General features: G+C 36.1%; 3 protein-coding genes across 3 annotated transcripts; all 3 read left to right on the forward strand.

Moving 5' to 3' along the window:
* The first annotated feature begins 1,815 nt into the window (after positions 1 to 1,815).
* On the forward strand, positions 1,816 to 5,685 carry LOC145560363 (LEAF RUST 10 DISEASE-RESISTANCE LOCUS RECEPTOR-LIKE PROTEIN KINASE-like 1.1). Its single transcript, XM_081621612.1, has 4 exons — positions 1,816 to 2,522; positions 2,747 to 2,773; positions 2,894 to 3,139; positions 3,359 to 5,685. Exons 1-4 carry the CDS (start codon positions 1,946 to 1,948, stop codon positions 4,348 to 4,350), a joined length of 1,842 nt encoding a protein of 613 aa, XP_081477738.1. The 5' UTR covers positions 1,816 to 1,945; the 3' UTR covers positions 4,351 to 5,685.
* A 177-nt stretch (positions 5,686 to 5,862) lies between these two features.
* On the forward strand, positions 5,863 to 7,212 carry LOC145558084 (uncharacterized). The gene has a single exon (XM_081619233.1). It carries the CDS (start codon positions 5,863 to 5,865, stop codon positions 7,210 to 7,212), a length of 1,350 nt encoding a protein of 449 aa, XP_081475359.1.
* A 3,422-nt stretch (positions 7,213 to 10,634) lies between these two features.
* On the forward strand, positions 10,635 to 13,671 carry LOC145560364 (LEAF RUST 10 DISEASE-RESISTANCE LOCUS RECEPTOR-LIKE PROTEIN KINASE-like 1.2). The gene is made up of 4 exons (XM_081621613.1): positions 10,635 to 11,597; positions 11,931 to 11,987; positions 12,082 to 12,330; positions 12,537 to 13,671. Exons 1-4 carry the CDS (start codon positions 10,799 to 10,801, stop codon positions 13,526 to 13,528), a joined length of 2,097 nt encoding a protein of 698 aa, XP_081477739.1. The 5' UTR covers positions 10,635 to 10,798; the 3' UTR covers positions 13,529 to 13,671.
* Positions 13,672 to 14,364: the final 693 nt, after the last annotated feature.

Raw genomic sequence — 14,364 nt, forward strand, 5'->3', positions numbered from 1 at the left:
TCAGTGGTGCCACGTCCACATACAATGAGGAAACTCATATTTTAGATTGAGAGCTCATTATATATTTATATAGGATGACTAAAGTAAAATTGCAACAAAAGAAATCCAAAACCACCTATACATCATTTATTGTCCATTATATTCAGAAAATATAATTTCATAACTATAAAGTGGTTTCTTGTGCATTACTATGAAGTTCCAAAATATTTAGTTGATCATATCAAGTAAAATTTTATAAAAATATATTTCTAGAAATATATTTTTATTGTCAACCAAATAAACATTTACAGAATACTTGTATAGCAAAATTTAGCATGATACCAAAATAATGGTCGGTGGAACTGTGGAAGAACTGAAGAAGCACACGTATTCATGGGATACCAAAATATGTGATGGAAAAAGAGTAGGATGTTATCCTCTGGTCAAAGAATTGACTACTTGGAAAAAAATAGAGATTCAACTAAGAAAATGTGGAAAAGTTAGCGTAAAATACTGGGTTGACTATAGTGATATGTTTTGGGTCAAGGCCAATAGGCAGTACTTTAGTATAATATAATAGTAATACGAAGTATGTCAATTATAATTAGTACTGGTACAGTCTAAAAATTGAACCTTGAATGATGTGATGTATTATTCATATTAAGTTAAGTATGGTCTAGTAAAAAATATTGTATCTTTTAATTTTGAAAATAAGAGTTCAATTAAAGACACTCTGTAAGGGTGAGGATTCCTATCATAGGATTAGAGGTGGTTATTGGACAGGGTAGCCCAATGATAATAGGGTCAGAGCTAAGTTTATAGGGCTTTTAATGGACAGGGCTATTAATGGACAGGGCCCTTATTGGGTAGTGTCAATATAGGGCCAATATATTTTTCCAATTTAGTTGATAAGGAAAATACATAATGTTAAAATAATTATATAGATTAATTTGTATTCATATGTATTTAATTATGGCTTTGTCCAATATTTATTTTAATTGATATTTTGTAGGCCCGCCCATTATCGATCTGCGGCTTGCATTGTCCCGACCCTATAAAATATGACCCTCTTTGACCCTGACCCGCAACCGACCCGCACCGACCCTGACCCGACCCGCCCAATAACCAGGTCTACATAGGATTGAGGTTCGATCAGGATCATTGGATGGACTTATAAGACGGACACTACAATATCGTGGGATATTGGTCATCAATAAATGTCTTACTTCGTATTAACTATTTAATTTATTTCATTTTTTATATATAAATAAATTTGGTAAATTTCTTTTCAATTTGCTTGGTCAAACTAATTACATTTTTTAGCTTCAATGGCGAAACTAATAGATAGGAATTATTAACAATTCCAAGCAAGTATCTATCTACAAGTCTACAACTATTAGAGTTGCTCTAATAGTCTAATATGAATAATTTGCTACAAGATTCTAATTTTAAAAAAATAATAGTAATGCAATTCCAAAAATGTCACGAAAATATACGCCATATTTTCTAAGCCATACAATAGTGTGAACATCGGTTATCAAGGGCGGCGCTCAAAGTTTTGGGCTTGAACGTTGAAAGACTTGAGAAAGCAAGTCTCGTCTCAAAGTCAGCTCTTGTTTAGCACGTTAAAGAATAATAATGACATTCAATACTTGATGGTTCAATTATACGAATGAATGTATGTTTGTATATACACAACAATCTCATAAATTTATTACAGTATTAAAGAAAAATGGCTTCCTATTTCTTCTTCTTACACTTTCCCTTGATAACTTTGATCATTTTCTTAGCCATTTCGTTTTCAAATGGTGAAAATGATAAATATATAGCATGTTCATCAGATTTCTCTTACTCATGCGGGCAAATCCAAAACATTACTACGTACCCGTTTTGGGGAGAAAATAGGCCCAAGTCCTGCGGAACCTCGGAATACAAGCTCAGTTGTTGGGAGGATAACATTCACACTATGATATATGGATTTCATAATGGATTGTCAAGATTAAATGTGTTAAGTATTAATACGTCGTCACACACCATGGTTATCAATATTTCCCTAATATTTGACCATTGTAATATGAATCACACGAGCGATTCAACTTGGTTTTCGATTCTTAAACCGACCGTTGATTATAGGAACATCAGCATATATCATAATTGTTCCAAGTCTGCTAGCTGCTCCGCATATCTTTCCAAGTCTTGTAACTGCTCCAGATTGGTTTATGGCTCCAGTTATTCAGCTGATAATTATTACTTTGACAACTCGTCAGATATCAGCAGTGGAAGTAGTCATCGGTCGTGCTCTTGTAAGCATAATGCTACGTTTCCGGTTGTCAAGAGAGAGTTTAGTGAGCTACCCAAAAGTAAAAATGCTTCAAAAAATTGGCTGATGATTGAGATGAAGTACAACGCCAACTTCACAGCGTGTTCTAAGTGTGAGAAGTCTGGTGGCAGATGCGGATCATCAAGCCAAAAACCAGATAAGTATGTGTGCTACTGCTGGGATGGACCTCGTCAACTCGAGTGCTCTCAAAAGTCTCAATCAGGTCAGTTCCTGCCACACCCTGAATTTGTTGTAAGCATGCATTATTGATACAAATTGGCACTAACCAAAGTAAGAATTTCACTGTAACATCCCAAGCCGGGTTATATGACCAATATGAGGTTATACCTGTACTACTCTAGCGCGTTTCTTTAACAACTTCATACTCATCTATCAATACATAGCTCTATATGTAACCAAATTGACAATTCATTTGTTTTCCTGCAGAGAAGAAAAGACCGGAAATTGGTATAGGTAATTCAATATTTTCTCTGAATTAGACCAATTCAATATTTACTTATCCTGTACCTAGATAAGAATTTAGCTGCTGGATCCTATTAATTAACTGACATAACCTTACTAACCAATGATCAGGCATTGGAGGAGTTTTACTTGTTCTTGTAGTATTATGCATAGCCATCTGGTACCGGAAGAAGAAGACTGGTCACTCGATTTTCAGAACCCGGTGTACCTCTCTTGACAGTAGTGCATCAGACCTTGAATATGGAAGCAAATTCTATGGCGTGACACTCTTCTCCTACACTCAACTTGTAAAGGCCACTGGAAATTTTGATCAAGCTAACGAACTTGGTAGTGGTGGCTTTGGAACTGTTTATTACGGTAAGCATGAATTTACATCAGATGTCCCAAACAGAACATCCTTAAGTTTTCGGTCATTTAACCAAAGAATAATTGTCTGAATCTATTAGCCCTTGTTTAAACATATATAACATAAAACTTGTTTTTCCTTATTTGAATTTATTTTTCTTATAACTCGTGTTTTTAAGGTGAAAAGAACTGGCCCTTAAGTATATACTACAATGAAATTTTTGCATGTAGGGAAGCTAAATGATGGAAGAGAAGTAGCAGTAAAACGCCTTTATGAGAAGAACTACAAAAGATTAGAACATTTTATGAATGAAATTCATATACTTACTCGTTTGAGAAACAATAACCTCGTGGTACTCCACGGCTGCACTTCACATCACAGCAGGGAACTCCTCCTTGTATACGAGTACGTGGAAAATGGGACAGTAGCTGATCACCTGTACGGTGAAAACACAAAATCAGGATTCCTTCCATCGCCTGTTCGACTGAGAATAGCAATCGAAACAGCCACTGCACTCTCTTATCTCCATGCTACAGACATTATACACCGCGATGTTAAGACAAACAACATTCTTCTAGACAGCAACTTCAGTGTCAAAGTTGCTGATTTCGGGCTTTCTAGACTCTTCCCAACTGATAAAACTCATGTTTCAACAGCACCACAGGGGACTCCAGGGTACTTAGACCCAGAGTACCACCAGTGTTATCAGCTGACAAATAAGAGTGATGTTTACAGTTTCGGAGTAGTCCTCATCGAACTAGTATCTTCTCTGCCTGCAATCGATATGGACAGGCATAGACTTGAGATCAACTTGTCTAACTACGCAATGAACAGAATCCAACGTTGTGCATTTGATGAGTTAGTAGACCCACAGCTCGGGTTTGCATCAAATTTCAAGGTTAGAAGGATGACTATTTTGGTGGCAGAACTCGCGTTCCAGTGTCTGCAGCATGATAAAGAATTCAGGCCTTCAATGGATGAGGTTCTAGAGGCTCTCAAGAAGATTGAAAGTGCAGATTATGAAGCATTGCAGGCAGAAGAAATGGTACATAATGCTGCAGAGGAAGTTGTGAAAATGCATATTGGTAACACACCATTGCCTTCCCCTACAGAAGATGATCATGCAAAGCTGTTAAGCAATCATCAGCTAATTCTGTCTTCGCCGATCTCTGTGATAGATAAATGGATCAGTGGATCTACTATATCAAGCAACAGCAAGTAAATTGTTCAGTGATTTTTTTTTTTTTTTTTTTTTTTTTTTTTTTTTTTTTTTTTTTTTTTTTTTGAAAAAATGATCAACTATATCTTGGGTGCAGAAAATTGCTCAACATAATATGATTTTATTATGGTTGGTGCGCCTTTTTGCTAAATTTTGGTGAATCTTTGAAGATTTTGGCAATGGAAACACAATATAAAGGATTCAGAAGAGAAATGATAGGTTTTTGAAGGTGTTATTAGAAAGGCAGAGATAGATTATAAAGGCTAAATATTATTTGAATTAAGATTAATTTTTATAAATAGGAAAATTTGTCAAGAACCACCTTATATAAAACACAAATTTTGTCACAAATCATCTTATAATCACCAGCTTTGCTACCTTACCATCCACCCTAAGTCCCTAACCAGTAACCACCCTCCCAACTTGAAAAGACCCTTTACCACGAAATCACAAAACGAAATTAAAGCAAGTTATGTCAATAGTGCATAAACTCAAATTGTATCATTTCATTGTGGAATTGATTATTTTGATTTTAATTTGGGCTACATATACTATAGATTATTTGTGTTTGGTTAACATGTAAGAAGAAAAAAAAAAAAGTTCCTAGCTAGAAGATTGTTGCAAAATTTCATAAAAATGCAATTTTGGAAGAAATTATTCTTTCTTATATGTAATTTAAAAAAAAAAAAAAAAAAAAAAAAACTTATATTGTACCTTATTGGGCATTTGAATAATGATGGCCGGTGGATGAGGCCCAAATATTCCTCAACATATGTGAATGTGATGGATAAAGAGTAATTGGATTATCTGGAAAAACATGGAGTAAAAGAAAGAAAGTAAAGTGTGTGATTGTCCAAAAATAAGAAGAAAAAAAAAGTTAAAATAAAATAAAATATACTACCTCCGTTAATTGTTTTGTGCAACTTTGAGGGGGTTTTCGGTTACCAATGCAAAATTTGAGGGGTATAGATTAAGGATTGATTTGTAAAAGTAATTAAAGTTGGGAGGAGAGATAATGGTAGGCCACCCCCATGTGTTTTGGTGGGGAAATCAATCGCTTTTAGAGGGAATCACTTACCCACCGAAATTTTCAGCCAAAATTCAAAAGGTTTGAATTTTTTTGGTGGGATTTTAATTCCCTCCAACAGATTTTAAAAAAAAAAACAGCTTGTCATTTAAATTGCATAAGAAGTTCCACATTCCATTCATTGTTTTAGAGGCTTATAAATACTAGCCCCAAACTACCAAAAGACAATAAATGTTCCACCATTAATTACAAACATTCTGTTTTCCAAATCATGAAATTGTTTGCCAAAAGTTAGCACTAAGCACCCTAAATTAGCCCATAATTAGTCAAAAAATTTAATTAGTGCTGCATAAAATCTTCACATAAAACCATCATCATCTTGCTTTATCTACACAAAAGGAAGGGCTGCTTCATCTCCTCAAAAACCATCATCAGCTAGCCCATCAACAGCTACAGCAATCTGCAAACACACAAGTACAAAACCAGCCATGGCAGAGTTTGATGAATCTCTGTTTTATGATGTTGACCAATTATTGACAGAGGAAGAGTTGGCAGAATTATACTTTGATGTAGAGGAGGAGATGCAAGATGAAGACATTGAGCAATACGATTCTGAAAATGAGAATATGCAGCAAGAGGATGATACAGAAAATGGGACTCATGTATCAGAACCAGAAGCTGAAGTTCAGGGCATGCAAGATGACCAACAAGGCACTCAGAGCATTAACAGGAAACAACTAACAATGCAACAAAGAAGACAGATTGTTGATGCAATGTTGTGCAAAATGCAAGATGGTAATTTGCCAAGAGGTTATGAAGTGCAACTTTCAATTCAATTCCATGTTCACAAATCAACAATTACAAGGATATTCACTGACATTAAAAAACAGATGGCTCAGGGAAATTTGATTGATGTCAGGTCTAAGAAAATAGGCAGAACAGGTCCAAAACCAAGGGAATTCACAGATGAATTTCTACAGTCAGTGCCCCTTCATTTAAGGCAGAGTGAAAGGTCTTATGCATCAGCACTGAATATTTCTCATGTCACTCTTCATTATTTGAAGAAAAAGGGGAGGCTGAGAACACATACTGCAAGTAACAAGCCAGCACTTTCATCTGACCATAAAGTAGCAAGAATGAAGTGGGTTCTATCTCATATTAATCCTGTCTTAGGAAATGAGGACCCAACATTTGAAGATATGGACAGAGTAATACACATTGATGAGAAATGGTTCTACTTGAACCCAGACAAGAGGAGATTTTATCTCCTTCCAAGTGAAGAAGATCCATACATGGCACAACAATCAAGAAGGTTTAAGTTAAAGGCCATGTTCATGGCACTAATTGGGAAGCCACTTTATGGGACTAATGGGGAACTCATTCATGATGGGAAATATGGAATATTCCCTTTTACAGTTCAAGAGAGGGCTAAGAAATCAAGTAAAAACAGAGCAGCAGGAACAATGGTCACAAAGGCACTCCAAAATGTAAACAGAGAAGTCATTAGAGAAATGTTGCTCAACAAAGTTATACCAGCTATAATTGCTAAGTGGCCTGAAAGTCAGCCTAAGAATGTAATTATTCAGTGGGATAATGCAAGACCACATCAAATACCTACAGATGATGAGTTTATTGCAGCAACAACAACAAATGGATTCAACATACATTTTGTCTTCCAGCCAGCACAATCACCAGATTTAAATGTGTTGGATTTAGGATTGTTTAGGTCTATTCAATCTTTACAGTACCAGTCCTTTCCCAAAAATGTAGATGAACTTGTTGAGAAAGTTATCGAGTCATATAACACCTTCAAACCAGAAGTGAACAAGTACATTTAGGTCACTTTACAGAGATGCATGATCAAGATACTGAAAGCAGAAGGAGGTAACAAGTACAAAATCCCACACATGAACAAGAAAAAGCTAGAAAATCTGGGAACTCTGCCAAATGTTGTGCATGTTCAGAAGGAAGTAGTAACAGAGGCTGTGGAGTATCTAAACACAATGTTTAGGCCAGCACCTCAAGGTAATCATGATGCAGAGGAGGACATGGAGGTGGATGCAGACTAAGTCAAGGAAAGAAACAGACTCAGAACATCAACATGTACTGCCACACATAACCATCTACAATGTGTAGTTCTTTTTTTGGGCACTATTTTTATTAGTCCTGTTTATGACTAGGTGGTTAGGTGTATTTTGTAATGTATAATGTGATAGACCACTAAGGCAGTGATATGTTAGTTGTTGTGTAATAGGCTTTTTGTAGCCACATTTTGAATGGAATGAAAGGAATGAATGCATTATGAGGTATGAAAAACAATCCATCAGAAGAATACTTGAATCTTGAATACAGCAAATTAAACAAGTTTACCTCAACAACCATCCCATTATTGTGATAGTTGGAGCAAATAACTTGTTCAATTTGTAATTCAATTGAGTCCTTTCATCATATGGACTTCAATTTAAACAATGTACTCAGAGTAATATTGGGACTCCCTACTGATTAATACACAAGCAGCAAAGGGGGACTCAAACATGTACCACTGTTCTCTACACAATTGATCATTGAGAACAAGACATAAAAATCAGAAGTTCACCACAATAAACCAGTAACTAGGTAGCATCATCATTCATCAATCAAATTCCCTTTTCAAGCCATAAGTAATTCATGCCAAATAAACCAACAACAACAATTGTCCAAACAATCAACCAACATCATAAATAAACAAAGATATACATACTCCACCCATAATATAGCCAACACAACAGTAGAGACCAGCATCATGAACAGACCACCATCAACAGCAAGGTAATCAATTAACCATCTCCACAGGACAGTCCAATAATATAACTAGGGCCAACAAATTACCAATACTTTTCAGAGTAGAAAAGAGCAACCAATTAACCAACAACAATTATCCATTTCCAATTAACCAACAACAACAACAATTAACCATATTCAATTAACCAACAACAACAATTAACCAGTCCAAACAATCCACCAACAACAATTATCCATTTCCAATTAACCAACAAGAACAGCAATTATCCATATTCAATTAACCAACAACAACAATTAACCAGTCCAAACAATCCACCAACAACAATTAACCCTCCAAACAATCCACCAACAACATAAATAACCAGCCCAAACAATCCACCAACATCACCAATAACTCAAAAAATCCGTCAACATCATCAGCTTCAATTAACCAACAACAACAATTCATCATGTTGAAACCAATTACCCAGCACATAATCACAAGTAAATAACCAATATAGCATAGAATCAAGTAACAGGGACTCATAATCACAAGTAAATAACCAATATAGCATAGAATCAAGTAAGAGGGACTCATAAATTTAAAATAAAGAAATTAGGGTTAGGAATCGTTACGAGAGCAGTTAATCGGAGGGTTGAACCCTAGGGTTCAGCCGCCTCACAGAGCAGTGCACCACAGGAACAGAACTAGAGTCAGATTCCGGTTCAAGAGATAGAGGTGCCTCATCAGATGAAAGGACGATGAGTTCCTCATCAGGAAGCCCACGCATCCTTCGCTATGCTACACGCGCCGCCTTCCGAGTAGCACGCACCTTAAAGGGAGGCCTCTCCCTCTTAGATCTAGGTTTTTTTGGAGGAGCCGCACTCCCCTCTCCAGTTTCCGCCACCATTTCCACCTGAATCTCAGAAAAATCAAGGGACTTCCTACGGGACTGACCCTCTCCCTCCTCCCTCTTTTTTTTTTCTTCCTCATCAACACTTTTCAGCACTTGACCCAGATCCCGATACGTGTATAACGTACAATAGGGACCCGTTTCACTGGACTCGTAGAAAGCACGAGGGAAGGGTGAACCAGTCTCAAAGCAGTGTATGAGATGCTGGATCAAGTTCTCTTCACCCTTGTCGTTGGTGGCCATGTAAGCTTCTTTCAACGGATCTAGGTTTATCATGGTTGACAGAGGATGTGAGGTTGAAAAAGAGAGAAGGAGAGGAGTTTAGATCTGGAGAGAGGAAGTGTGAAATCGAAGAAGAAGAGGAGAGAGAGAGAAACCCCAAATGATGAACTAGGGTTCATCAGTAGAAATATCCAGAAGAAATAGAGGAGGCAAATCATCGCAATTAATTGTAGGTGGTTGAGGATGTGAGTGGGAATTGGGTAATAAATGGAGGGAGTCATTAGTTTAGGGAATCTGATTAGATTAGATTAGAGTAATTAAGTTAGACTAAGGGTAACAATTAAAAAATAAAAAGGGACTAAGTAAGGGTAATTCAGTAATTTCCACCTTTTTTTTTTACTAAAAATAGTAAGAAAATGGAAAGTTGCACATAACTCCGATCATCCCAAAATGGCAAAAGTTGCACAAAACAATTAACGGAGGTAGTATAATAATTAAACTAGAGACAAATTCAGCCAAAAAAAATGTGGAAAAGTTGGCGTGAAAAAACTGGGCTGACTTTTACACTTTAGTGATTTGTTTTGGGGCCAATACGCTGGACTTTAAGTCTAAATAAGAGATTAAGAATTCTATAGTCATAAATTATCTAGAATAATCTTTATTTATTTATTTTAACACCAAAATAATCTTATTCACTCAGTATGTAACTTATAATTCAATTTTTAAGACATTTTTAAAGATGACATTGGGTTGTGTCATACTTCAAACCATCACAAAGAAAGTAAGACGGAGCCACAAACGACAAAAACACGATGTAGCCTAGGCATTACACGGACACACAATAGTGTGCATATTGGGTTGTGGGCTGCCTGAGTCAATTTTATTTAGGAGAAGGATGACTAGTATGATTGTATGACACAATCCTGCCTAGCACGGCAAAAAGCTAAGCACAAGTGAAACTTGGCTTTAAGCACACATGATTGGCACAATGACACGTGGGCTTGGGCTGTGCACGGGCCAAACTTTTGAAAATTTTGATATGACACAACACATAGTTCAAGAGTTAGGCCTAAAGCACATGAGCTCGACACAAGGCACAATCTAGTGATCTATCTACAACCATATTGGTATTATCACCTTATTATCTCTGTTATTGATATGGTTGATGCTTGATAGTTCTGTTCTTTTAGATTAAATTAGAAAGGTACACAAAATATTATATTTGGAGGAAAAAAAAAAAAAAAAACTTGATACGCCGTGAAGTATATGCCATAATTATTACGAATATTGTATTTTCTAAGCCACATAAATAGTGTGATTACATTTGGACGGCGCTCAAAGTTTTGGGTCAAGTCTCTAAGTCATTGCAATAGCGGCTCCTTGATTTGTTTCCATGTTCCATAACGTTCATATCACGCTAAAAATACAAGTAACTCATCATTTCATGGTTCAACAAACATAAATTTCTGTAAATCAACCATATATATATTCCTACAAAAAAGAAACACATATAATTTTCCTATATTTCATGGCTTCCTATTGCTATCTTCTACACTTTTCCTACATAACTTTGGTCATTTTCTTAGCCGTTTCTTTGTGTAATGGCCAATCTCCACAATATGCAGCATGCTCTTTGAAGTACTCATGCGGGGAGGTCCAAAATATTGGGTACCCATTTTGGGGAGACAATAGGCCTAAATTTTGCGGGGATCCAAATTTGAAGCTCATTTGTCGCAACAATTCAAAGTACCCTGTGTTGAATGTATTTCAAGGTCATGCTCATAGCTACATGAAGTTTAATGTTAGCGCCATCAACATGTCTTCCCACACCATGGTTGTATCCCAATATGAGCTGCTCGATCATTGCTATTCGGATTCGAGTAATAGAGCATTATCTTATTCCACATTATTGAAGCCAGCAAGTGGTTATAGCAACATAAGATTATTCTATAATTGCAACAATTGTAATGTAACTCAACGCAATTCTTTTAGTTGCAATAAAAGCAACAGCGATTTTATTGGTTATAACAACTCCTTTGATGCTGCTTATTACTTTGGTAAGAAAAGGTTGTGCTCTTGTCGCAATAATTTTACTTTTGTGGTGGATACAAAAGTGTTGGATCAACTTAAAAACACAAATGCCTCTCTGTTAACTACCTTTGAAAACAATCCAACAATTGAATTAGAGTACACCGCGAACTTCACAGCCTGTTCCAAGTGCGAAGAGTCTGGTGGCAGGTGCGGATCATCAGGGGATCCATCTGAGGATAAGTTTGTGTGTTACTGCCAAGATGGACCTCATCAGTCACTCGTGTGTCCGAAATCAGGTACTTCTATTTTAGTATATTAATTAGTCCTCTTCATCGCGATTTATTTATAAACTTAGCACTAATCTGACAGCAACAAGAATATCACTGTTATGTACTTAAGTTGTGTAATTGCTGCAACTCAAGCAGCAGAAATCAGTACATTATATGTTTGCCTAATTGCCTGTTTTTAGCATGCATCTGTAGTAACCCAGCCAGGTTATTAATGACTGATATGAGGTTATACCAGCACTTACCTAGCGCGTTTTCTTAACAAGTTCATATTCATTACTACTCCGTAATACATAGCTCGATCTATGTTGCCATATTGACATTACATTTACTTATTTGCAGAGAAGAAGGAAATTGGTACAGCTAATCATCAAACGAAAACGAATGAAATTATCATAGGTAAATTAAACGTTCCCTAAATGACTGAATTAGCCAATTCCATATATTCTTAAGCTGTACTCTGTATCTTGATATTAATTTAACCAATGATCAGGCATGGGAGGAAGTTTACTTGTTCTTGTAGTAATATGCATAGCCATTTGGCATCGGAATAAGAAGATGTCTGATCATATGAAGTTCAGAACTCGGAGTGCCTCTCTTGACAGTGATGCATCAGACCTCGAATTCGGAAGCAAATTCTTTGGCGTGCCACTCTTCTCCTATACTCAACTTGTTGAGGCCACTGCAGATTTTGATCAATCCAATGAACTTGGCAGTGGTGGCTTTGGAACTGTTTATTATGGTAAGCATGAATTTGCATCAGTCTTACAAAACATCTTGTAAAATCCGATAATTTCATAATAATATAATACATAAATGAACCTTTCATCAACATATTCAAGGTGAAGAGAACAGAGCCTTACGTTATTTAAAACTTATTCGGTCTGTCTGTAAAATGAGCCCGATCGAGTAGCCCTTACACTAATAAATGAATTGTTTTACCTGTAGGGAAGCTAAAAGACGGAAGAGAAGTAGCAGTTAAACGCCTTTATGAGAAGAACTACAAAAGATTAGAACAGTTCATGAACGAAATTCAAATACTCACTCGTCTAAGACACAATAGCCTTGTGTTACTCCACGGCTGCACATCCCATCACAGCAGGGAACTCCTGCTTGTATACGAGTACGTGGAAAATGGTACAGTAGCTGATCACCTGTACGGCAAAAACAAAAAATCAGGATACCTTCCATGGCCTGTTAGACTGAGAATAGCAATCGAAACAGCCACTGCCCTTACCCACCTCCATGCTTCAGACATCATACACCGCGATGTCAAAACTAACAACATTCTCCTTGACAGCAACTTCAGTGTCAAAGTTGCTGATTTCGGGCTTTCTAGACTCTTCCCAGCTGATCAAACTCATGTGTCAACAGCACCACAGGGGACTCCAGGGTACTTAGACCCAGAGTACCACCAGTGCTATCAGTTAACAAATAAGAGTGATGTTTACAGCTTCGGAGTAGTCCTCATCGAACTCATCTCTTCCTTGCCTGCAGTTGACATGGAAAGACACAGACTCGAGATCAACCTGTCTAACTACGCAATGAACAGAATCCAACGTTGTGCATTCGATGAGATAGTAGACCCACAACTCGGGTTTGCATCAGATTTCAAGGTTAGAAGGATGACTATTTTGGTGGCAGAACTCGCGTTCCAGTGTCTGCAGCATGATAAGGAATTCAGGCCGTCGATGGATGAGGTTTTAGAGGTTCTTAAGAAGATTGAAAGCGCAGATTATGAAGCATTGCAGGCAGAGGAGATGACCAATAATGATGCAGAGGAAGTTGTGAAAATGCACAATATTAACCCACCATTGTCTTCCCCTACAGAAGATGATCATGCACAGCTGTTAAGTAATAATCTTCTAAATCTGTCTTCGCCGATCTCAGTGATTAATAAATGGGTCAGTGGATCTACTATATCAAGTAGAAGCAAGTAAATTGGAATCATTTCTAAAATAAAATTGTCAAAAAAAACTGACCAACTGTAGTTTGGGTGCAGAAGACGCTTTAAATTACATTGGTGTACAAGGCAACATCAACTATAGTGGTTAGTGCGATGCGCCTAATGACATGTTATCAACATTATTTTTGTTTAATTCTTGTGAATATATGTTCAATTAGGCACAAACATTGCTATATCAATTAAATGCAACCTTTTGAGTTATTTAAACTATTTACATACAAACCTTGACCTTATTTTTTAAAAAAAGAAATATCTTCGCAAATCTATACTCCTATTTTTAAAGTTTTTACAATTTAAGAAAAACCATAAAATTTTTTGGTATAAACATGCATTTTGAAGAGTACTAGACTTGATAAGTTATATAGTTATACTTTTCCATTATATTGACAATGTCGTGTACTTCTATATATATAGTCATAATCTCCATCAACCACCAGCTATATGATTTATAATTAATCAAGGCTTATTTTTAATTCATTTAACAATTCGTTAATTTAACAAAATCAGAAATGAAATTAAAAAAATTCAAAGTATACTTCTATACAAAAATAATATAAGAAGTAAACGCAAGATTTTAATCAAAAAGGCCGGCCAGAATCAAATGTGTTTTGCATTGTGGAATTGATTTTTATAATTTTAATGCGTTGCATTGGGCTAGCTACATTAAAATATATAATTATTGTTGTAATATTCTTTAATTATTCAAATCCATGAGTTTAAAATAGTTCACTAAGATTGACCACAAACATGAAGAAGATTATTGCTAAGAAGTATTGAGGTGTCTAATATAATAATTTACTAGTTGTTTGA

The sequence above is a fragment of the Chenopodium album genome, chromosome 9, assembly GCF_948465745.1.
Source record: "Chenopodium album chromosome 9, dcCheAlbu1.1, whole genome shotgun sequence".
NCBI classification, from domain to species: Eukaryota; Viridiplantae; Streptophyta; class Magnoliopsida; order Caryophyllales; family Amaranthaceae; genus Chenopodium; species Chenopodium album.